General features: G+C 51.1%; 8 protein-coding genes and 1 non-coding gene across 9 annotated transcripts, besides 7 other annotated features; 6 read left to right on the top strand and 3 right to left on the bottom strand.

Moving 5' to 3' along the window:
- Positions 1-351: 351 nt before the first annotated feature.
- Positions 352-394: a microsatellite.
- A 1,237-nt stretch (positions 395-1,631) lies between these two features.
- On the top strand, positions 1,632-3,473 carry ACLA_073800 (protein phosphatase regulator GAC1; the record flags this gene model as incomplete). The annotated part of the gene is made up of 1 exon (XM_001275769.1): positions 1,632-3,473. One exon carries the CDS (start codon positions 1,632-1,634, stop codon positions 3,471-3,473), a length of 1,842 nt encoding a protein of 613 aa, XP_001275770.1.
- A 1,428-nt stretch (positions 3,474-4,901) lies between these two features.
- Positions 4,902-5,465, top strand: ACLA_073790 (histone H4; the record flags this gene model as incomplete). The annotated part of the gene is made up of 2 exons (XM_001275768.1): positions 4,902-4,911; positions 5,164-5,465. 2 exons carry the CDS (start codon positions 4,902-4,904, stop codon positions 5,463-5,465), a joined length of 312 nt encoding a protein of 103 aa, XP_001275769.1.
- Positions 5,466-6,357: 892 nt separating this feature from the next.
- On the top strand, positions 6,358-7,913 carry ACLA_073780 (putative mitochondrial carrier protein; the record flags this gene model as incomplete). Its single annotated transcript, XM_001275767.1, has 2 exons — positions 6,358-6,393; positions 6,486-7,913. 2 exons carry the CDS (start codon positions 6,358-6,360, stop codon positions 7,911-7,913), a joined length of 1,464 nt encoding a protein of 487 aa, XP_001275768.1.
- Positions 7,914-7,980: 67 nt separating this feature from the next.
- Positions 7,981-8,024: a microsatellite.
- A 374-nt stretch (positions 8,025-8,398) lies between these two features.
- Positions 8,399-11,506, top strand: ACLA_073770 (SH3 domain protein; the record flags this gene model as incomplete). Its single annotated transcript, XM_001275766.1, has 2 exons — positions 8,399-8,461; positions 8,696-11,506. The coding sequence occupies 2 exons, from the start codon at positions 8,399-8,401 to the stop codon at positions 11,504-11,506; spliced, it is 2,874 nt and encodes a 957-aa protein (XP_001275767.1).
- Positions 11,226-11,249: a microsatellite.
- Positions 11,507-11,884: 378 nt separating the features above from the next.
- ACLA_073760 (annexin) lies at positions 11,885-13,284 on the bottom strand (the record flags this gene model as incomplete). The annotated part of the gene is made up of 2 exons (XM_001275765.1): positions 11,885-13,185; positions 13,254-13,284. 2 exons carry the CDS (start codon positions 13,282-13,284, stop codon positions 11,885-11,887), a joined length of 1,332 nt encoding a protein of 443 aa, XP_001275766.1.
- Positions 13,104-13,127: a microsatellite.
- Positions 13,285-13,939: 655 nt separating the features above from the next.
- Positions 13,940-14,677, bottom strand: ACLA_073750 (EXPERA domain-containing protein; the record flags this gene model as incomplete). The annotated part of the gene is made up of 1 exon (XM_001275764.1): positions 13,940-14,677. The coding sequence occupies one exon, from the start codon at positions 14,675-14,677 to the stop codon at positions 13,940-13,942; it is 738 nt and encodes a 245-aa protein (XP_001275765.1).
- Positions 14,678-16,861: 2,184 nt separating this feature from the next.
- Positions 16,862-19,132, top strand: ACLA_073740 (uncharacterized protein; the record flags this gene model as incomplete). Its single annotated transcript, XM_001275763.1, has 5 exons — positions 16,862-16,900; positions 16,966-17,181; positions 17,238-17,598; positions 17,656-19,020; positions 19,080-19,132. 5 exons carry the CDS (start codon positions 16,862-16,864, stop codon positions 19,130-19,132), a joined length of 2,034 nt encoding a protein of 677 aa, XP_001275764.1.
- A 264-nt stretch (positions 19,133-19,396) lies between these two features.
- On the bottom strand, positions 19,397-19,484 carry ACLA_073730. The gene has a single exon. It is a non-coding gene; the product is annotated as a tRNA-Val (tRNA).
- Positions 19,485-20,188: 704 nt separating this feature from the next.
- ACLA_073720 (uncharacterized protein) lies at positions 20,189-21,023 on the top strand (the record flags this gene model as incomplete). Its single annotated transcript, XM_001275762.1, has 2 exons — positions 20,189-20,206; positions 20,373-21,023. The coding sequence occupies 2 exons, from the start codon at positions 20,189-20,191 to the stop codon at positions 21,021-21,023; spliced, it is 669 nt and encodes a 222-aa protein (XP_001275763.1).
- Positions 20,341-20,360: a microsatellite.
- Positions 20,713-20,748: a microsatellite.
- A 154-nt stretch (positions 21,024-21,177) lies between the features above and the next one.
- Positions 21,178-21,201: a microsatellite.
- Positions 21,202-21,680: the final 479 nt, after the last annotated feature.

Raw genomic sequence — 21,680 nt, 5'->3', positions numbered from 1 at the left:
AGGAAAAAAAATAAGAAAAAGAGCAACATGAAAATTCTATTTTATCTTCGTTCGTCAAATAAATAGAAAAATTCGATCAAAAAGCAACTAGAAATGCAATACTACTGATACTTCCTCCCCTTAATCAATTTGCCTCCACTCTCCCATCTTTTTTTTTTTTTTTACCTCTGCCTAGTGCCAGCTCCAAAGAGGTCCAGTTCAAATTTTACCGGATTTCCCTGGGATCTTTCAGTACCAGAATCCATTGATCTGCTTCCTTATCAACTGATATCATTCCTGTTTACTTACTCTATCACAATTAACTACTGCGGCTCCCTCGCTCTGCTGCTTCTTCTCCATCATCATCAGCATTTATAATTATTTGATTATTATTATTATCATTATTTTTTATTATCTTCTTTCTCATCAGCGTCTCTCTCATATACTTCCTCCTCCCCCCCCCTTCGTCTTCCACTAGTTCTTTTTGCTTTCCTATTTTCTTCTCTTCTTAGTTCCAATCAGCATCTGGGGGATTTTTCGGTTCTTGTTCTGTGCTTTATTTTTGTTTCTTGGCTCTGTAAAACTTAAAGTGCTTGTGTCCCTTCATCCTCTATCTACTTCGACTCTCGACCTTTTTCCATCTTCCGGCCGACCCAATTCCGATCTCCCTCTCTCGCCGCTCTTTCCACTAGATGTCGAGTCCACAAGGTATGTACATGCAGCTTTCGACCTCCCTCCAAAGCGATGACCATGCCACACATACTCACTCAACCTTTTCAACCTATTTCGCCATCTCTTGATAATTCAATCAGAATGGCGGTGATGCCTTCCTCGAATCCTATTTCATCCTGATTTCCACTTGTGTTACTTTTAGAGGGCCTTGTGTAGTGATACATGGCTCTCATTGCCTCCATCTCCCGGATACAGACATTGCTTATGCTCCAACGCTCCTTCTGTCCTGATAATTCGGATTGTGCTTTCACTTCCGACCCTCCCACCTGTCTAACTTCCTTTATCTCCTTTTCCACCTCACTGTCTATCTATCTATCCAGCTCATCATCACTTATTTACCTCCCACCGGATCTTCCCTGCATGTGTGAGGTTGCACATCCTCCCAATAGTCGTTGCCACCTCTCCTCCTGTCGTACACACTTCGCCAGCAATCTCTCGTCTTCCACTAACTCTGGCTCAGATCATATTTACAGGAGCCGTTTCTTTGAACGACTCAATCTTTGATTTCCTCATCTTGGATTAAAGCTGCTTTCTTCTAGCTAGCTGTCCTAGTACCTTGATTCAACTACCAACCCTTTCTCATTTATCATCCTGCTTCTTGTGTTTGATCACACAAGTCCGGCCGGATGCCATACACTGCGCCATTGAAGTCGTCGCCTTCCGCGCAGCACATTGAACACTCCCAACATATCTCTCACTCCTGTCCCAGTTCTCCCCTCTCAGTGACCTCCAAAGCTGAACGTCCACATTTGCCACGTTCTTATTCATCCACTGCGTATGTTCGCAGGCATCGGAGGAGCCCGTCGAACAGCAAATCCTTCGTCTTTCCAGCTGTGGACACCCGATCTCCCAAGCCCCATCATGTCGTCGACACTCTGGCTAGTGTCAGACAATCGCCGCCTCCGATAAGCGATGCGGTCATGCCTCCCGGAGCGGTGATTTCCCCACCAGAGTCCGCTCCCAATTCAAGTGACGAGGAGTCGACGCACCAGCAACGGGATATCCTACAGTTGGAGGAGCTCGAGGCCGCAGTGAGGTCGATTGAACAGCGACGGGCTCTCTCTCCGGAACGGTCATCGCCAGCCGAGAGACCCTCGTCGAGTACCATCTCCGCCACCCGTATGGAACAGCCCTCTCGCCCACCCCTGACCAAGGAGGCGCGCAAAATCTCGCACTCTCGGTCGGCCACTGAGAGCTGCATTCCTCAGAAGCATGAAGAAGCCGTGACAAGCTCGCCCGAGGAGAGTGAGAGAGATGACGAGCCTTACAGGAAACAGCCCATGGTACGGAAGAAGTCGGGTGAACTTGTCAGACCAGCTTTACGCCCCCCCTCGTCCCGGCGGCGGCCCTCTAGCATGCCAGGCACCCCGACATACGCCAAAGTGGTTCACTTCGACTCTCAGCTCGAGCATATTCGCCACTTCCTCCAGTTGGATAAACCACAGGCCGTTAGTGCCAACACATCTCCTGTGGAGGAGTATAACCATGAAAGCGAATTCCCTTTCGAGGCCCCGTCCTTCGAGTGGGATATTCGTCTGTCGAACTTTCCCAAGGATTCGCCTGCCCGGGCTCTTCAGAAGGTTCGACTCGAACGGTTGCACCTGTCATCTGACAAGAACACATTGGTTGGTGTTGTAGCAGTGGCCAATCTAGCTTTCCACAAGCAAGTTGCCGCTCGCTTCACCTTCGATTATTGGAGGACAGTTTCCGAGGTCGCTGCTCAGTACAATGACGATGTCCGCCGGAAGCAAATCAACGATGGCTACGATCGATTCTCTTTCAGCATTAAATTGACTGATCAGGCAAATCTCGAGCACAAGACCATGTTTGTTTGCATTCGCTACAGCGTGGCTGGGCAGGAATTTTGGGACAACAACAACTTCATGAACTACCAAGTGAATTTTGTTAAGACGCCTAAGCCCCGTCCGGAATCTCGATGCCCGTCCACCTCAAGCTCCCGCCCGGCCCTTCCGCGCAGCAAGAGCTTCGCTGGTTCGCACAGCCGTCCTCATACCATGGCATCATCGTTCGACACCCTCGACAACTTCGAGGATATGAACGACTACCTTTCTTTTGGTCGTCCTAAGAAGACAAAGGAGGAACCCTCACCCGAAAATCTGTTGAAGGAGGTCCACAGCATGAATTCCGCCCGCCGTGAAAAGCAGAACCGTCAAGTATTTGGTAACCGGTATGATTTTGGGGCTTCGCTGTCCGCAGTCATGCGAACAAAACCCTCCCATGATCGCACAACTTTAACTGCCCAAGCCAAGTCCGGAAATGGCCAGTCCAATTCCATAAGCCCGGCTCCTGCGAAAAAGGCGGAAGGTCTGCCCATTAACAAGGCAACGGTAGTCCCCCAAGTTAGCCCTCAACATGTGCAACCCTCTTCTTTGTTGTCCAGCAAGCCACATCATGATTCGTCCGTGTACAAGGAGCTAGTCGACAAGTTTTGCTTCTATGGGTCGCCCAAGGGCCCCAACGGCATCAATCGACCTGTGAACAAGGAGACGACTGATCTACAGCAAGAGTCTTCCAGCACTTCCAGCTCACCTTCACCTCCGCTGTCGCCCCCCTTGTCACCGCGCGCGATCGAACCCCTCGGCATCGGACTTGGGGACAGCTGCTCCTCGTCTGCGAGCCCTATCAGCTCGAGCCCTCGTAATGCTTCACCATCACCAACTCGCTTTGATTATTCCCATCATCCTCATATCCAACCCAATTTCTTTAAAGAGTCTCACACCCCTGCCGCTATTCGGGGATGAGTTGTGATGTTTCAAATGACTCTTCCACAAATCTATTCAAGAGACACAACCCTAATATATCCTCATTCTGCTCAGGTCAAATGGCCTACGGCATTCTCCTATGGCATTCTACCATCCATCTGCGGCGCAGTCCACAGATCGAATACAATCATCAATCATCTCTCATCACACTAATTTTCTACCCAATCCATTATCTGTTGGGGTAGTTTGAGATCTGTCTTCATCGTTGCACTTGTCCAGCTATGATTATCGGGCTTGATTTTGTCTGTTTTTCCTCTGCTCTCACGTTGCTACCCATCTCAAGTATTGAGGTGTACTCCTTTGCGATGTATCATAAACCGCAGGGAAACACTCTTTACTTGGCCGTGGTGCTTGTTTCTCTCTCTCTGAAGCAATGATTTATGGTGGAAGACAAGTTATGTTTCTTCATTAATTGCGATATCACTCTTGAGTTTTCTCATGGGCACGATGATACGAATTTTTTTTCAATGGTTTTTTCTTCCTGCATACTAGTCTAGTAGTTTGCTCGCAGCATTCTATGAGATGGACCATTGCAATCAGGAAAAGTTTTTTTTTTTTTCTTCTTTCATACCTTGGGTCTCGATTATCGGTCTTCTGAGATACGCTCAACTTCAGTTGAGTTTCTGCATGGCGTTAAAGGGTTCTGTATTGCTTCTACTCGTCCTAGTTCAAATTTCAGGGCCGATGGGGATGCAAATTTTTCTATATTGTTTAACACTTGTGGACAAGTTCTGATATGATATGTAGAGGCAAGGAATGCTAAACTGATTCAACACGCATGACGTCGTGATTTCTTCAAGGATGATGTGCAGATGTACTCTCGTAAGCAATCCAGTAAGGTCTGAGGAGCTGTCGCCTAGGGTGATTAGATGCATCTGGGTGCATGAGTACTGAGATTACTTTACTTCCGATGACATCCAGACCATCTGGTGATGATGTGAGGTTGACGGTAAGCCGCCAAGCACTCACGTGACCGTACCCGTCCGATACACCCGTGTCTTTTGTTTCACGGCGGGAAAAATGCGCCAGACTGGCGGGCAGAAACACGGGCTCGAAAGCAGCTGTTCATAACGCCCATTTTCGCAGCCGCCACCCGCCAATTAACTCGTCTCATTGCTTTTGACCCTTCCAGACCTACCCCTGGGCTTAGTCATTCGCTGGAAAACCGCAGACAGCGCAAGAAATCGCCCTGTCGCTTGCTGACCGCCCGGGCAGACCTATATAAGCGTACGGCTCCTTCGCCCCTGCCAGCTGCTTCTGATCCTTTTTTTCTCCTTTCCTTTTTTTCTGCTATCCATCCCGGCTTCCGACGCGTTACGCCTATCGGTTTCATCCACGCCACCAGACTTTTCCATCGCCTTTCCATCTATTTTCTTATCGTCTTATCATTCTTTCATATCATACAATATGACTGGACGTAAGTATTCTGTTTTATCTTCTTATCTGGGACTGGGGAGGTTGATTCATCGTCGTCGATGAGACCTGGGGTTGAGATGAAGGTGATGACGCATATGGCTCTTGGCACGTGACGTGACGTCGCTGCCTGAGGCACTCGAATCCCCCCCCATTCCACGTTCATCTCGACTTGTGTCTACACCCATGTCATCTGTTCTGAATCTCTTGTTCAGGTCTATTGAGTATTGCAACAGCTAACAGTCCTTTCTTCCAGGCGGCAAAGGAGGCAAGGGTCTCGGCAAGGGTGGCGCCAAGCGCCACCGCAAGATCTTGCGCGACAACATCCAGGGTATCACCAAGCCCGCCATCCGCCGTCTCGCCCGCCGTGGCGGTGTCAAGCGTATCTCCGCCATGATCTACGAAGAGACCCGTGGTGTCCTCAAGTCCTTCCTCGAGTCGGTCATCCGTGACGCCGTCACCTACACTGAGCACGCCAAGCGCAAGACCGTCACCTCGCTGGATGTCGTCTATGCTCTCAAGCGCCAGGGCCGTACCCTCTATGGTTTCGGTGGCTAAGCGATGTGTCATCGTCTTTTTTTTTTTGATCTCTTGGTGTTGGTTGCTCCGCGTGTGGCCGGATTCTGCGATTTGAATGTGGTCCGGCTGTGCGGGAAGTTCGGGATACCGTGATCTGCCTACCTTTCCATTCTAATGCGTCTACGGTGTGATGTTTCTTTTTTTCCTCCTTATGATCTCAAATTGTTGAGTCGTCTTGTCTATCGGGTGTTTCACAACTCTTATCGCGGTACGGGGTTAGGAATGGGGTTTTCTTTTTTTTATCTTACGTTTTGTTTTTTCAATGGGCTTGGAGGAATCGACTGGCTTGGTTTCTTTTTTTAGCTGAATAGTTGTGGTCTGGTTCTAGCCATTAGCCGCAATCTACGGATTACTCAAGAAACGTGTTCTATTTTCGTAGATCGTATGGAGCAACAGAGCAGTTGTCGGGACCCCGCGATGGTCTGATAGTGAGTACTCCGTAATGACAAAGAATGGAGGATCACGTGTCACGATATGCGGGATCCCCATTCGTGCACGGACCAAGTCCTGCATGACGTTATCCACCCTGCATTCTCGCTGGCGGATGAACTTGGACCTCGGCCATCGCGCGAAAAGAATCAGGAAATGACGGCGTCGGCGTCGGTTGGCTTGTCGAAAAGTTTTCGGCTTTCTTTTCAAACTAGCTATTCTCTTGTTGTCTGATGTGTGACTGACGTTTTTTTAGTATTGAGAAATTACCTGGCAGTGAACATCGTCAGTTGCTATGGTTGAGTAGCTTCCAGTGTGGCGCATGTGGTTCTGCTCGTTGTGATTATTTGTTGACGGTATCTGGACTTGGCTGGGCTGGATTGTATCAACTCATCTACTTGATTGCTTTGCTATATTCCAATTGTGATAGTGATAAGGGGAGATGTCGGAGTACAAGCTCGCCTACGAGTCTGAGTTGGTATGTTGTCTCGTGCTGTTATGGGCCTCAACTATAGCTTCTGGGTGTCAACCGGTGGAAGTGCTGACAAGAGGACTTGAAACTCAAAATAGGACTCATACCAATTATACCATCGATATGAAGACCCTGCGCCGGAGAAGGACTGGAAGACAGCTGCCCTGCGCGGCCCGGCGCTGCCAGCCGTGGGCAATGCCGTCGCGGGAGCTGTAGGCGCAGCGATATCCAACATCGTTACCTACCCGCTCAGTTTGATCGTCACTAGACTACAGACCCAGGCGCAGAGACGGTCAGGAAGGAAGAAGGAGAAGAAGAGCGATGGAGACGGGGACGAGGATGAAGAAGACGAAGAAGAGTATACCGATGTGCTGGACGCCGCACGCAAGATCTACGCTAAAGAGGGCCTGGGGAGCTTATATACGGGTCTGGCGCAGGATACGGCCAAGACGGTGGCTGATTCGTTCCTGTTCTTCCTTGCATATGGGTTCTTCCGACAGCGCCGGATCAAGGCCCGTTTTGGCGAGCGCGGAGGGTCGAAGCATGTCGTTCTTCCGATTCTGGATGAGTTGGCTGTGGGCGTACTCGCGGGCGCGTTCACAAAGCTCTTCACCACGCCGTTGGCGAATATCGTGGCGAGGAAGCAGGCGTCCTCGGGCAGGAAAGCAGTATCGACGAAGGAGATCGCGGCACGGATCCAGGCTGAGAAGGGTTTCCGGGGGTTCTGGTCTGGATACTCGGCCTCGCTCATACTCACCCTGAACCCGTCCATCACGTTCTTCCTGAACGAGTTCCTGAAATATGCGCTCTCGTCGCGGAGTAAGCGCGGGAGACCGTCGGCGGCGACGACGTTCCTGATCGCGGCGATCAGCAAGTCCGCCGCGTCGTCGATCACGTACCCCTTCTCCATGGCCAAGACACGAGCTCAAGTCGACAGCTCGGGGAAACAAAACACGGGCGGGAGCGAGAATGCGGCATCCGACCGCGCGATCCCGTTCATGCCCCGTATCATCTCGAATGTGCTCGCCATCGCTCGCAACGAGGGCGTCTCTGCTCTGTATGCGGGTCTACCTGGGGAGGTCCTCAAGGGCTTCTTCTCGCACGGCTTCACCATGCTCGCCAAGGACGCAGTCTACTCTCTGATCGTGCAGAGCTACTATCTTCTCCTCATCATTCTGAGACGGTATCCCACGCCCGAGGAATTGGTCCAACGGGCCCGTGAACAGGCAGAGGAGTTCGCCCAGGCCGCCCGCGAAGGAGCCCGCGATCTGGCGGAGAAGGCGAAGGAGGACGCCGAGGAGATCCTTGACCACCATTCGGGTAATATCGCTGTAGACATGACCTCGAATGCTGGCCCTGCGGCGGGTGTGGATGCCTCAACCGGATACCACATTGGACCCGATGGTCCATGGTCGGATTCCAATGAGACGGCCGAATTGGTGGGAGACTATGTCGAAGATGAGGCGGCGGAGTGGAAGAGTCTGTACCACTGGTTCTGGGAGAAGGGAACGCATGGACATGATTGAGCAATGCAGTTTCTTGATCAGTCTTGTTCAGACAGTGGCATGACATGTTACAGCGAGCTTTGATGCCTTTTTTGCTTTTTTTCTTTTTTTTTCTTTTTTTTTTTTTCCTTTGTCTCATAGTAAAGCGTAACATCCGAGTTGTGGAGTATGCAGCATCAATATTCCAAATCCATACTTTGTGATAGAACCGATTGTACTCTCAGCTGTACGCACTATGCATCATGCTGCTCTGCTCTTCACGAGTTTTCCCACCTCTTTTACAGGTCTAAGAATAGCGTGCCAAATCCACCCGCTTAGCCAGTGGGGCTTTTGCAGCCTTTCAGCCCTTCACGCCCCAAGATCCCTCGCTGATCGATCCGTGGGACAGTCAGGACCTTGACTGTAGAAACACACACCGAGTGTTGTTTACCTCGTCTATCTACTGCTCCGTCTACCATCTACAGTCTCCCCTCCGACTGTGGATTCTTTTTTTTTCCCTTCTCTCCATGTCAACGGTACCTCCTGGTGGTCCTGGCTTGCTGGACCTTGAGAAAGAACTGACCTGTTCGGTATGTACTCTCTGCAGTCTGCACGCATCTTCCTGCTTCTGCGTCATTCAATATGAGATCTACTATCTCTACAAAACGTCCTCTGTCATATTACCTCCTTGCATCGCGGAAAGTCGTTTATCTTTCTTCAATTTTCAATACCGTTTGCGCAGATTTTCTCGATTGTTTTTCGATGATCACCTCTGCTCGTGGCGTTTGTGACAGCTCACCGACTGACTCCGCTGTGCATCCCAGATCTGCACAGAACTGCTTTACCAACCTCTCACCCTGCTCGATTGCCTACATACGTTCTGCGGCTCTTGTTTGAAAGAATGGTTTGCGACTCAAGCGTCTCGGCGACGATCCTCATCTACCCCGCGGTTCACCTGCCCATCATGTCGAGCCGTGGTTCGCGAAACACGGCCCAATGCCACCGTCACTACATTGCTGGACATGGTTCTTTCGGCCAACCCTGATCGCGAAAAACCTGCCGACGAGAAGGAGGAGATCGCGCAGAAGTACAAGCATGGGGAGTCTATATTTCCTGTGGCTTCGTCTCCAGAACAGAGCGGTGCAGGGTCGGACGAGGATGACCGGAGACTGCTGGAGGAGGTGCGTGAACTGAGTTTGCAAGAGAGCAGAGCCCAGACAAGAGAGTCTAGCCGTCGGACTGCGCAGTCCTCAAGGACCAGGAGAGCCGAAAGCGTCGATGCCGATGGACGGAGGTCGGATGGCCGGTCAAGAAGGCGGCGGGAAGAGGAGCGTGTAAGCCGCCGACATCCTAATACTTCAGAAGACAGCGCAGAGCGTACGAGGCGGATCGAGCATCAATCCAGTCTACGATCACTCCTCAGCTTATCCGATACGGAAACGATGCAAGAAGAAATTCTGCGACAGATCCTTGAAGATGGGTTGCTCAATGACATCGATCTGGACAATCTTGGGCCTGCACAGGAGGAAGAGCTGACCGAGCGCATCGCTGATGCTTACCGTCGAAGGCATATGCGTGGTCCGTCTTCGCGACAAAGGCAAGAAGCCGAGGAAGCCTCACGTACATCAGATCGCCCGCGCGCAAGGTCACAATCCGTGCAAAGACCTCCAACTACCTCTGCTCCACAAGCATCCTCGAGAAGTCCACCCGTGTCGCGACCGTATCTGCTCGAACCGCTTGTGTCACGCTCAGGTGCCTCTGGCCATCAGAGGCGTCTGTCTGATCAAGGTAGCCGCCGTAGGAGGACTTCGCCGGTATTGACTAATGCAGCTTCCTCATCTGAGGTCACATTGCGACCCGCTGCAAGGTCATCTAGTGATATGATTTCAGATAGGCCCCGTCCTTCCCAGTCCTCACGAACCCGCGTTGCAGAGGCCTTGTCTGCTCCGAGACCTCGGCGAGCAACAGCGTCGGAGCAGAATGTCCCCAACATATTTACAGCCGAATCTAGAAGTCGAGATCCTCGACATGCCATCTCAGGTCGGCCACAGAATAGCTTTCCGACGTCCGTGGCTTCACCCGCCACTCCTGGAAGTTCCTTCTCTGCTCGCTTAGAACAAAGCTCGCTGATTTCGTCCGCTTGTAGCTCTTTGGCTCCCGCAGTCAATGGCTCAGTTAATCAGCGCTCTCGGCCGTCGTCGTCGCGTTCCAACGCCTCCCAGCTTCCTCCCGCTACTTTTGTCGAGCCCTCTATTGCTTGCGACCGATGTGGCAAGCAAAACATTCAGTATGATTTACACAAGAACTGTATCAAATGCAAAGATGGAGCGTTCAACCTGTGCCTGCGATGTTATCGCCTGGGGCGAGGCTGTTTACAGTGGGCCGGATTCGGTCCATCTGCAGAGGCAAATTTCCAGCGCATGATTGCCTCTTCGACAGGCCACACGCCACCGTCGCGCGAGACAAGGCATATTTTGCAGTCTTCTAAATATTTACGGCCCTCCAGCAACGCTCGCCAGGTATCAAGTGAGGGTCGAGAAATGACGAGTGACGATCCATCCCAGAGATTGCAAAACGGGCTCTTTTGTGACATCTGCCGCTCGTCGGCTGACCAATGCTATTGGAAATGCAACAAATGCAATGAGGGCGACTGGGGCTTTTGCAACAGGTGTGTGAACCAAGGCCGATGCTGCACGCATCCACTGTTACCGATCTGTCGTCTTGCGCCGAACAACCGCTCGAACGTGCCAACATCGGCTGGTATTACTGAATCTGATGGACCAGACCATTCATCAACTCCTCCAGGCTCCGCTGACCGGGCCAACGAAACATTCAAAATCCTTTCCTTCTCGACGAACTGCGACATCTGTACGTCCACCATCCCAGCATCGGCCACAAGGCTCCATTGTCTCGAATGTCACGAAGGTGACTATGACGTCTGCGCCAATTGCTACCTGAGGCTCGTTGCCACGGGAAAAATCAGTAAGGAGGACGGACTCAATGGCTGGCGTCGCTGCCCAAAAGGTCACCGTATGGTTGTGGTCGGTTTCGATAACCACAACGAGGGCTTGAGGAGAGTGGTCGTGCGCGATCTCGTCGGCGGCCGCGCCTTGAAAGACGAACATCTCCCTCATCATCCTGCTTCACCTCCCCCGTCTACAACACAATTCGCCCAATCACCCGCAGCGAACGGCTCAGCTGCTGTTCCTTCCCCCGAACTCGGATCCGGCGACTGGAGCTGGAAGGAAGGCGGGGAGCGAAGAAAGAAGGCTTCTCGTACGCGAGCGCCCTGGTCTGCCACAGATAGCCGCAGCACTGCCCATCCTTCTACTACCACGCATCATCCAAACACGGGCTCCGGCTCCGGCTCCGGCTCCGAAACAGCTACCCCGACCAGCCCCGTTTCACCAACCGTCCTGCGCCGCTTCCCTCCCGATGGCGGAGTCGGTCTTATCGTGCATGCGCTCTGGTCCTGGTATCCCGAAGACCAGGTGCAGGATGAACTGATGTTCCCGCGCGGGGCGGAGATCACAGAAGCCGAGAATATCAACGACGATTGGTTCTGGGGCTGTTATGCTGGTTCTACGGGTCTGTTTCCGGGGTCCCATGTTGCTGTTGTTGGGGAGATTGTCTAGCTCATGTACCCTTTTGTTGAAGGTGGTTTTTTTTTTTTTTTACTTTTGATTTATTATCCATTCGCGCCTGTACTTGCATGTGCAAATGACCGTTATGACTGATATGAGGTAATGGAATGTATGGCATGGCACGTTTTCAGCATTGTTTGTTTTTGGGGAGTTGGTGCGATTTTCCTTTTCTTACTGGGACATATTGAGGGTAATTAAGCAGCTATCATCATTTGCTATACATACTCATACATCACAGCCATGAGACATTTCGTCGTGGTATCAAACAGAAGCGCAAAAGAAGAAGAAAAAAGCAGAGATCCACCCAGGCCAGCCATACCTGATCTATCGCAAAAGACAAACAAACATTGAGCAAGCAAAATAAATATCTTACTCCAGCAAGGCTACCATCAGTCGCTGGTAGTCCCCGCTCGTCTCCCCGCGAACGCGGGCAATGAGATCCTTGTTGAAGCGGTGTTGGTACGCGCGCTTGACCTGGTTCAGATGCGGCCTGTTCCAGTGCAAGCGCACCACGCGCACGACCAGCTTCTCGTCCTTGGTGCCCATGCCCTTCATGCATTCCTCGAGCAGCTCTGCGTCGCGCATCGCCGGGTCCAGCGCCGTGTGCAGCATATGCAGCAGTGCATCCTTCATGTGGCCCGAGAATTCCTTTTCGATGTGTTTCTCCAGCGAGGTGGTGTACCGGTGGCCGAACGCCTGGTTGATGGCGCGGAGCTCGTTGTCCGACGAACGGGCGAAGATGCCGCAGACCTCATCGACGTTGTTGACCATGCGGCCGCTTGTCGCGCCGTGGATGGCGCGCGCTTCTTCCTCGATGACCTGCGGGTTGATTGGGTGGGACTCCTCGTGGCGGGTGGCGCGCAGAATGGCGGTGAAGAGATTCAGCGTCTTGAAGGACAAGTCGCCCTCGACGTCCTTTTGGAGGGAACGGTGGAAGGTGTGCTCGTAGGCGGCCTTGATGGCGTTGAGATCGGCGTTTGACCGGCCCAGGAGAACGTCGTTGAGGAGCCATTCCTTCGTGCCGAGGCCCTGGACTGCTTCGCGCGCGGAATTGACGTCGTGCATGAGGGGTCCGTCGATGACGGCGAGCAGGCCTTGGCGGAAGTAGCTGCTTGTTTCCGACTTGACGTCCCGGTAGAGGTCGCGGCGTATGTGATTGCTGTATGTGGACCGGACGGCGGCCATTTGCAGAGGATCGAGTTTGGCGAGAACTTGGATGAGCGCCTTCTCGTCCGTCCCGAATCCTTTCATTGCCTTACGGAGGAGGTCTGCTTCGCGCCGGAAATCGCCCGGTGCCATCTGACCCGGAACGTAGCCCATGGAGGGCATAGCAGGAGGTCCCTGGAATTGTTGCGGGGGAGGTTGGGGGGCGCCATACGGTCCCGGAGGTGGATATCCTCCTGCGGATGGAGGGTAGCCTGGACCGCCATGTTGAGGTGGATATGGAGAATGCGGAGGAGCACCGTATGGAGGTTGTGGAGGCGGAGCGTGTTGAAACCCTGAGCCCGATGCTGGAGGATACCCGCCTTGTCCCGGAGGGGGCAGAGGAGGTCGATTGTAGTGACCCGGAGGGGGAGGGGGACTGCCGAAGCCCTGCTGGAAGCCCTGCTGGGGCGGATATGGCGGTTGTGAATAGCCCTGAGGTGCCCCGTGAGGAGGGTATGGGGGTTCTATCATAGAAGAGGGTCAGCCAATGTCTTGCAGGCAGCAGGATATATAACAGATGCGGGGGCCATACGATTAGGTGGGGGATACTGATTGTAAGACATAGTCGGATGTTCAGAAGGATTGATATGTTCGGTGAAAACAACAGCACAACGACAGATCTAGTTGTAAGGAGGGAGATTCGAAGTAAGACAGAAGAGCGAAGATGACCAGTTTATAGTGATGAAATGAGTTCTCGGCAATACGAGTAATCCGTCGTCATGAGAGAAGATCCAGAAAGTTTGCCTGGAAACCATGGCACCAAGGCAAAAAACCTGTGGCGGTGTTTATGGGGCTGTGTTGTTAGTCATGACTCATGTGGGACAAGCCCCACTCTTAAGACAGCCGCAAGTCAGAAACGTGACTTAGATCAAGTAGGGCTGAATCGGAGAATAATAATACGAGCAATGAATGAAGAATGAAGCAATAAAAGATATAGGCAGGTGACATACACAACCACCACAGTTCTGGTCAAATACCCTGTTGATAGTTTCTTCAATAAATTATGGCACTGTGGCGAATCCAAGTGCAAATATATGCTAAGACTCACAGTCTACAAGACTACAAGGCACCAGCCCTGCTCGATGACCCATCCTAAAAAAGAGGAACGCTGTCTATTTTATGTTGTCAATATTCAAGTCATATGTACTCTTTTTTTTCTTTTTTTTTCCCCACCAATATCGTCCCCAGTTACGGCAAATTTCCGCCTTCTTTTGCATCTCACTTGGTCTTCTCTATCTCACCAGCACTCTCTGCCTTTACAAACGCTGCACGAAGTTCCTTGGCCGCCTCCCACAGAATCCAAAGGGGGATCCACACCCATAACGTGTTGAAAAAGAACAGATAGAACCAGAGGTACACCGCGTTGCTTGTGTCCAGCTGCGAACTAGCCGTAAGCCATTCCGGCGCAAAAGTCATGAACCCGCCGTACAGCTCAGCGGTAGCAAGCGCGGGAGCGACCAACCAGAGCTTAGCTTTAGCTGTACCCCTTGCCGATGCACTGGACCGGCTGCTCGATGCCTTCCACAGCAAGTAGCAAACATACACAGCAGCGGGGCCTCCGAGCAACACAGTCAGCAGCTCCAGAGAGATGACAGTGACATCTGCGCCAGCCCAGCGATGATCGGCTTTGGCATATTCCTGCCACAAGCGAGCGCTGGGTCCCTCGCCGTACGCGGCTCCATATACACGATCCTTATAACCCAGGAAGTACGGCTCTTTGGCAAATCCAGTGGGGAGTGTAGTGTAACTATTGAAGCATTCGTAGAGAAATGACCCTTCAATGAAGATATGGGTCAACGCGTCGTAGGCGTGCCAGTAGAACAGGATTCGGTTTCGCGTATGAGTAGATGGTATCAGCGACGTGCCAAGCACATAGGCTATGGGCATAAACGACAGAGCAAAGGCGATACAAAGGGACGTCGGGACGTCGAGAGTGAAGGGCGTTGTTGCAGACATGGTTATAGATTTGCAGACAGGTAAACACCAAGATTGGCAGCGCGAGAGAACGCAAGGAAGATGCAGGTAATGGAATAACAGATGCGAAAACCAGACTAATTGAGTATTTAATCAATAGTCATTTCGAAAGTCAGGTCCTTTCTGCCTCGTGCAGTGTGCTCTGTGAATGAGAGGTTGGAAGAATTGAGTGAGCCCCTGAGTGGTGAAACGCGACACGAGGTCGTGGACACTGCTGCCTCAGGCATCAAAAAGAGTGTCAGTAACTGCTAACTACTAATCCAACTGTTGGCTTTATTCCTCATCATCATTCCCTCCCTTGGGATAATCCAGAAAACTTCTCCCATATACTAATTAATATTAATAGCATCATTCACAGCATCTCCTTGATCTCACTACTCTATTTTTGCTTAGTTCCCCATTCCTTCCAACTGTCTTCAAGATGGGCTCCACCCCCAGATGATAATCAAAGAATCCCCGCACAGTCCTCACTAGAGCCTAGACATCAGCCATCGGCCCTCCACTGACTACACCCTACACAGTTAGTCCAGTTCAGCCTCGTGTAGAAGACTGGGCCTGTGGGAGCATTCATCTCGCAAGGACCAGCTACTGGAGGTGCAAAGACTGTCCGTCTTTATGCTCCTGGCTTCGAAGCGTTCTGTAACCAATGATGCAGGTCTCGTTTGAAATGCGATGCTGGGAGCTTTGGAATGCTTCGAGGGCCTTTTAAACTCCCGGTCACTTATAAGCTCCTGCAAAATGGCGAAATCCGAAAAGCATATGTGGGCTTTGTTTGATTCAAGCTCGCTTTCCATGCGGTTCGATTTTCCAAGAAAAAGAAACCATTGCGCTGGGTCCGTCAGCTCATCTACACTGGTTATTGCTGCGGGGATTGAAGGGCAAACACCCTCTTATGTCTCTTCCGCCTATGCAATGACTCGTTGATTGAGCCATGGCAAGCTGGCGCATACAGGATTCCTGTGCTTTCCTCATCATGATTTGCCTGTCGCGCTTAAGCGACCCGGGTGCGAGACGGCACCAACTAGTGTGTCAGGCTTCCTTTCTTTGTATCAACACGTTGTGCTGCGCCTCTCAGGTGAATCATTTACTTTTTATGATCTCTCCCTGCAGTATTCTCACTCAATTTCCCGGTGATATATATGCATACTTCACCAGCCTGACTTTTCTGGGTACCTCGGGTGCCTTCTGGCCCTGCCACCCTCTATGTCATCGTTCAGCTCTTGGAGCCATGGTTACCACTTAACTGCTGAAGACTCCCTAAGTCTCTATTTCTCAAGTACATGCTTTTGATATCAAATTGTCGCCTTGCTCCTCGATCTTGTCCCATCCTTCAAGTAATTACCTCATCCACCCTTGCCTTGCAGTATCTATCCTTGATGCACCCCATCTACAGATATCTACCTTCTGATCTTGATATTATTCATTAGCAGCTCCATCTGCAAACTTCTTGTTCTCCTCGCATTGTCTCATGCGGCCTGCGTTTATTGAGATCAGAAGCAAGGTTGTTTATGTATAAGACTGTGTATCAAGCGCAGATTCAGCTCTTCTAGGCCTGATATGTTACAGCTCTTTGGACCAGGACGCCGAACACAAGCAGAAGACAATCCTCTAAATTTCGGGCCAAAGATGGCGGATAATGAGCCCATATCACCGGCAACGAAAGCGCAGCCTTCTCACTATGAACTCGAAGAAATGCCCAGCACGGATACCTATAAAGAGATCCAGTCATTGGATCCTAGCCAGCTACAACAAGGCTCAGAATATCGAACTCGCTGTTCATCCGGCCCGACTCCTTTCTCGCAGACCGAATGGCGTGCTCATATCAACAATATTGACCGTCAACATAGGGACAAAATGGCCAGGAACTTCGTCCCTCAAAGAATGCATTATAGCAGACTGTCAAATGAGTCCCAGCAGATCCACTTTGGTGCAAATCTGCCTGAAGTCAGGCAGAGAAAACGGCCCGATCAAAATCAGGAGCACTTCGCAAAGGCAATAGAAAATACACCCACAGTAGATCCATCGCCGCAGCCCTACCCAACTCAAATTCAGGAGATACTGCGTCGGCTGGGAGGATTCGTGCCGCGAAGTCCCCATTGTCAGCCCGACGCCGAGCTAATTGACAGGTTTCAATCGTCGATTCGCGACAGCGATGACATCGGGCCAATGGCTTGGCTACTCATCGCGGTCTGGTGGCTGCTCAAGGTAGCTTCTACGTTCCTTTGTGCTATGCTATGAACTCTCGCGGCAGCGATTGACATGACTATTAGGCCAGAAAAACACTTGAGCACTATGGACGGCGAGATTCCGTGAGATCCGGGGCCAGTATAGGCTCATCCATGGCGTCGTCCTTAACTTCAAGTAATCAAGCGTACGTTGACCTCCTGAAGGCGTCCTTTATACTGTACGATATTGTTCTGTACGACAAGAGACTACCTGATTTCCTAAGTCGCGAATGCCAGAAGGTGCTCGTCGAATTATCGGAAGTAAGCTTGGGATCTCTCGCGGCATTGAAGATGTGCCGATCTAATACAATAAATAGGGGATCGGTGAAACCGCGACTCGGGTCATTGCCTTGGGTATACCGGAATATCCAGCGGGTCAGCCTCAAAACACCAATCTGCAAGAACAGGATCTGCTCGAGGAATTTCCTAGCAATAATGGAACACCCTTCTCTAGTCTGGAAAGAACCCACTGGGTCACTGTGAAGCTTGAAGATGTTGGAGAAGAGGGCGAGAAGGCTCTTTTCAGAACATTCATTAACGCTACCAGTACTTGCAAGACAACTCGTAGGTGGACGAAAGATGCTCCATACATGCTTCTCTTGTCTGTCAAGGATGGTGAAACTGAGCCAAGAATCACTATATGTAATCAAAGCGGCACTCTGTGTCTACAGCGCAACTGTGAGCTCCATCTACCTCATCAAGCCGGTTTCCTGGTTCTGACATAAAACTTTACAGTCGAGCAAACAGACTTAAAGGATTTGACACTGGCGGATGGTTCTCTCAATGGCATAGCTGAAGCCAGGATAACAGAGCCATTGAGCTTTGATTTTGATAATAGAAGGATTGAGGTATCTTTCCAGTTCTATGGTGACTATATGGCATTCATCAGAATTCCCAAGGAATATTTTGAGGCTGTGTCGCTTCGGGAGCCAATTGATCGAGGGCAGTCCTCGGAAACTGTCCTGTTCAAGAGTCCAGTGGAGGAGTACGAAAGGCTCAAGGCACCCGAAATGAAATCGATGCATCCCCCAAATATTCACAAATCGTGTGAGGTGCGGATATTGGAGAGGTCTTCCAGCCAAGCTTGGAGTACCACCCGGCGATTGGTCATTAGCATGTCCATCGCTAAGAAAAACCCAGGTTGCATGGGATTCTTCATGCCCCTGAGTCGAGTAGACGTCAATCGCGATGAAAATTCCTGCGAAGTGCAGGTCAAATGGTCGGATACTCTTCAGCCAGAATCCACACAAACAGATGGCAACTATCATCCTCTGTACTCCTATGTCTATAACGCCAACAAGCCCAACATTGGAATCAAACTTCGGTTCCGGACGCCACGTCTGGCCGAGAAGTTTGAGAAAGAGATTTTCGGCATTGGCTATCGATCAATTTTCTCCTGGGATCAATGTGGCAGCCGTGGTATTGTTTATGACGTCGAGGGTGCCGATCAGAAGCCATACAAGGCCATTGCGCTGTATCGAGGAACAACACCTTGGAGAGGAACGGACCTGTTTTACCTTTATCGTGATAGCGATTATATCTATGAGCACGCCCATCTCCGAGTTCGTTTCCCAGGTCTCACTTACACCAACTATTTATCTACTTGTGTCGGTCAAATCAGCGCTCCTCAGCGACCTGTGGAATTCTCCGGCTGTGAGAAGAGGGTGCAAAAGAATGTGACTGTGGAGTTCGACGATGAGCAAACCATGCGCACTTTCATGAGCTCGCTTGCTTCATCATACGAGCTGGTGTACTCCCGAAGCGCCATGTCGCTGAAAACCAAGAGCCGGGGCATATTTGGGGTCACCAGAGCGTTATCAAGTAAAGGAGCTACTGAGGTACAGCTATGGAGAAGAGGGAATCATTTCCAGCTTGCCTCACGATGGGCCGACCACATTCAGAACAGATGGCTTACGATGTCAGTGCCTCTGCCGGAGTTGAGGACAAGCGGGCACAGCAACCGGGTTGAGTTTCCGCCGATGCCATATTTCCGTGGGCCTGTACTCGATTTTGCGAATATCTTGGCTCGTGGACCAGCAAAGAGTCCAAGTTTGAGTGAGCGAAAGGGTCCTATCACCATCACGTTTGCAACGTCCAGAGGTTCGTAGAATTGATGACTTTGTCCATTTGGGGACGCTGATATACTGACACACGATCAGATCAGGAAGAGTTTGTCGACATACTTCGTTCCTCCGCGACAAGACCAGTGTGATAGATACCCCGGTAGCGATAAATCATAGATGTTAATTTATATATTTCTTCACGGCCACCGACAGTGCGAGCCATTCCCATCTAATTAATGACAATGACTGAGATCTATGTATCATTCATGGAACATATACCCTTAGTGTCTATACCAAGATTTGGCGGCAAAAAGTAAAAGCGAGAAGTGAAATGGAATCGATTCATTCCTTCTTCTTCTTCTTCCAGATGCGTATAATTTTGGGATAACAAAAAATTGAAGATGCAAAAAAAGTAGTCACGCCCGGGATCGAACCGGGAACCTTCTCGGAACTAGTTCAACTGATGTGAACGAGAAATCATAACCATTAGACCACGTGACTGTTTCTTGTTGAAGGGCAGGGTTTCAATTGAATTATGACAAGCAAGAATATTAACAGCTTTCAATTCATCATCGAGTTGACGAGCTAGAAATTGTGGAAAGCAACTTTTTTTTCTTTTCCATCTCTGAGTATAGTGGAATCATATCTCGAGATAAAACGACCCAGGACTTGTGATACGGCCGAACGATCCTTTCCCCTGACCTGACCCCGACTTGAAGAAATGGATCTGAACCATCCAACTCGCAACCATGGGTGCGGCCAAAGGTTGCCCCCGTACTTACCTGGTAAACCTTCCAGTTCCCAGATCGCTGCAACCACCCATGATGTCACTGTTGATATAAAACCTGTCCCATCACCTACACCTGATCGAACTAATGGTCTTTCGCGAGAGCTACCAAGTCTAGCGCCCGCTCTGCGGAGTACCATGCGCCCGTTCCCCAGCCATTAAACACCCCGGGCCCTTGCTGCCTTTCCCGCTCCGTGACTCAATTCCAATGCCCTCCCGGCCTCCCCTTGCGCCCTGTGATCATGGGTAATACCTCGTTGTGACTAGGTGGTGTAGAGATTCGCCCCTGGATGGAAGTATCTCGCGTCTACTCTGAGTCAGTCAGCCGGGCGGCCCGTCTGCTTGCGTATATTTCACGCGTGCGCCCTGCACGTGCGGGTCTCGTCGAATACTATCGGCGGAGCTCTTTAAATCGGCCATGAGTGCTGGGTGCTGGGTATCGGCATAGGGAGGAATAATAAGTCCAAGTAGACGGCTTGTTCTGATACAAAAGAAGGGTCACTGCAAGGTGGTCTTTGGGTCTCTCGTTGAGGAGGAAAGCTGGGAAATTCGGAGTTCCCCCCCCCCCCCCTCTCTCTCTCTCTCTCTCTATATTCTCTTAGGGCTGGGTAGATTCCCGCACCTATCGTTCGAAGGGTCTCAATTCATTCTTTCACCTCTCTTTGAAAAGCCGCGACTGTTTAAACCGTCTACGATGCCACACTCCCATCACCACCGACGACGCCACTCCTGGCCCTTCGGCAGCCCTGGTGCCCAGCTCCGCGAGAAACGGATTGCCCGATACTCGCGGGTCCCGGATCCCGCCGTGTTTGAAGAGCAGTACCTCGCCCCCCGTCTCCACAGACCTGCTCGAGGATGACGCCGCGTCCGCTGGGATTGTGCGCTCCCGGACGACGCGGTCCCACCGGTGGTTTCTGCCAAAACAGGCGGTTAGAGGTGAGCCTGCGGCCGATGCTGCTGCCGCTGCTGCTGTTGGTGGCTCGCTGCGGAGGATTATCCGCCCGCCGTTGGAGAAGGCTCGGTCGCTGTTTGTGATGCCTATGACTACGATGGCTGGGGAGCAGGTGGTGGTTTCATGCTGGCTGCCTCTGGCCCAGGAGGTGGGGGCAGTGATCGCTGCAAAGGGTGAAGATGGAGTCGGCGATAGGGTTGGCTATTTGACGGTGGAGAAGAACCATCGGAGATGTCATTCGGAGCAGCCGCGGTCGTGGAGAGCACCGAGTGCGAGTTTGTGGACGCTGTTGGAGGAGTAGTAAGTCCCGATGTCTAAATTGCTGTCAAACGCTTTTCTCCTGCTAGAGGGTCTGAGATTGTGTTTTTTTGATTTGCACTAGGCGATTTGGTGTTCATTTCTGCATGTCGTTTTTCGAGGAAAGCATGGAGTTTGGTTATGGTAGGGTTAGATCATAGCATATAGCATATAGCATATAGGGCGTCGGGAGGTATATTTTATGCAAAAGACATTGAAAGAATTAACGAATAGTATGAGGGGAGACAGCATATCCTACCTAGTACCTAGTATCTGAGCTCCATCACAAGCACTGTCCATATGACCACCCTATATATTAGTGCATCCGAAGAAGTTCAAACGGAACGAGTGTGCCGAGGAGAAACACGCCCAAGTGACTCTTGTAGAGTTGTAGTCTTGTATGCCGGCCCTTGGCAGCGATCAGATGATGTCATATGAGGGGGAACTTTGGCCTTTTACTCACTTTACTCCGTAGAGCCTCAAGTCCCTCAACATGTGGAGAATGGAGAATGGAGATTAGTTCTGGGGGGAGTTTGGCGCGTCAACACTTGGCATTCGGAGACTGGGCAGTGGGCACTCGGACAACAGTAAATTATGTCCGACGTTCCGAATAGAATAGCCTCAAAAATTAAATCAAAAAAGTCTTTGTTGTTGTTCTCGA

The sequence above is a fragment of the Aspergillus clavatus genome, genomic scaffold (assembly GCF_000002715.2).
Source record: "Aspergillus clavatus NRRL 1 1099423829791 genomic scaffold, whole genome shotgun sequence".
NCBI lineage: Eukaryota > Fungi > Ascomycota > Eurotiomycetes > Eurotiales > Aspergillaceae > Aspergillus > Aspergillus clavatus.
This window is presented reverse-complemented; position numbering and strand designations above follow the sequence as displayed.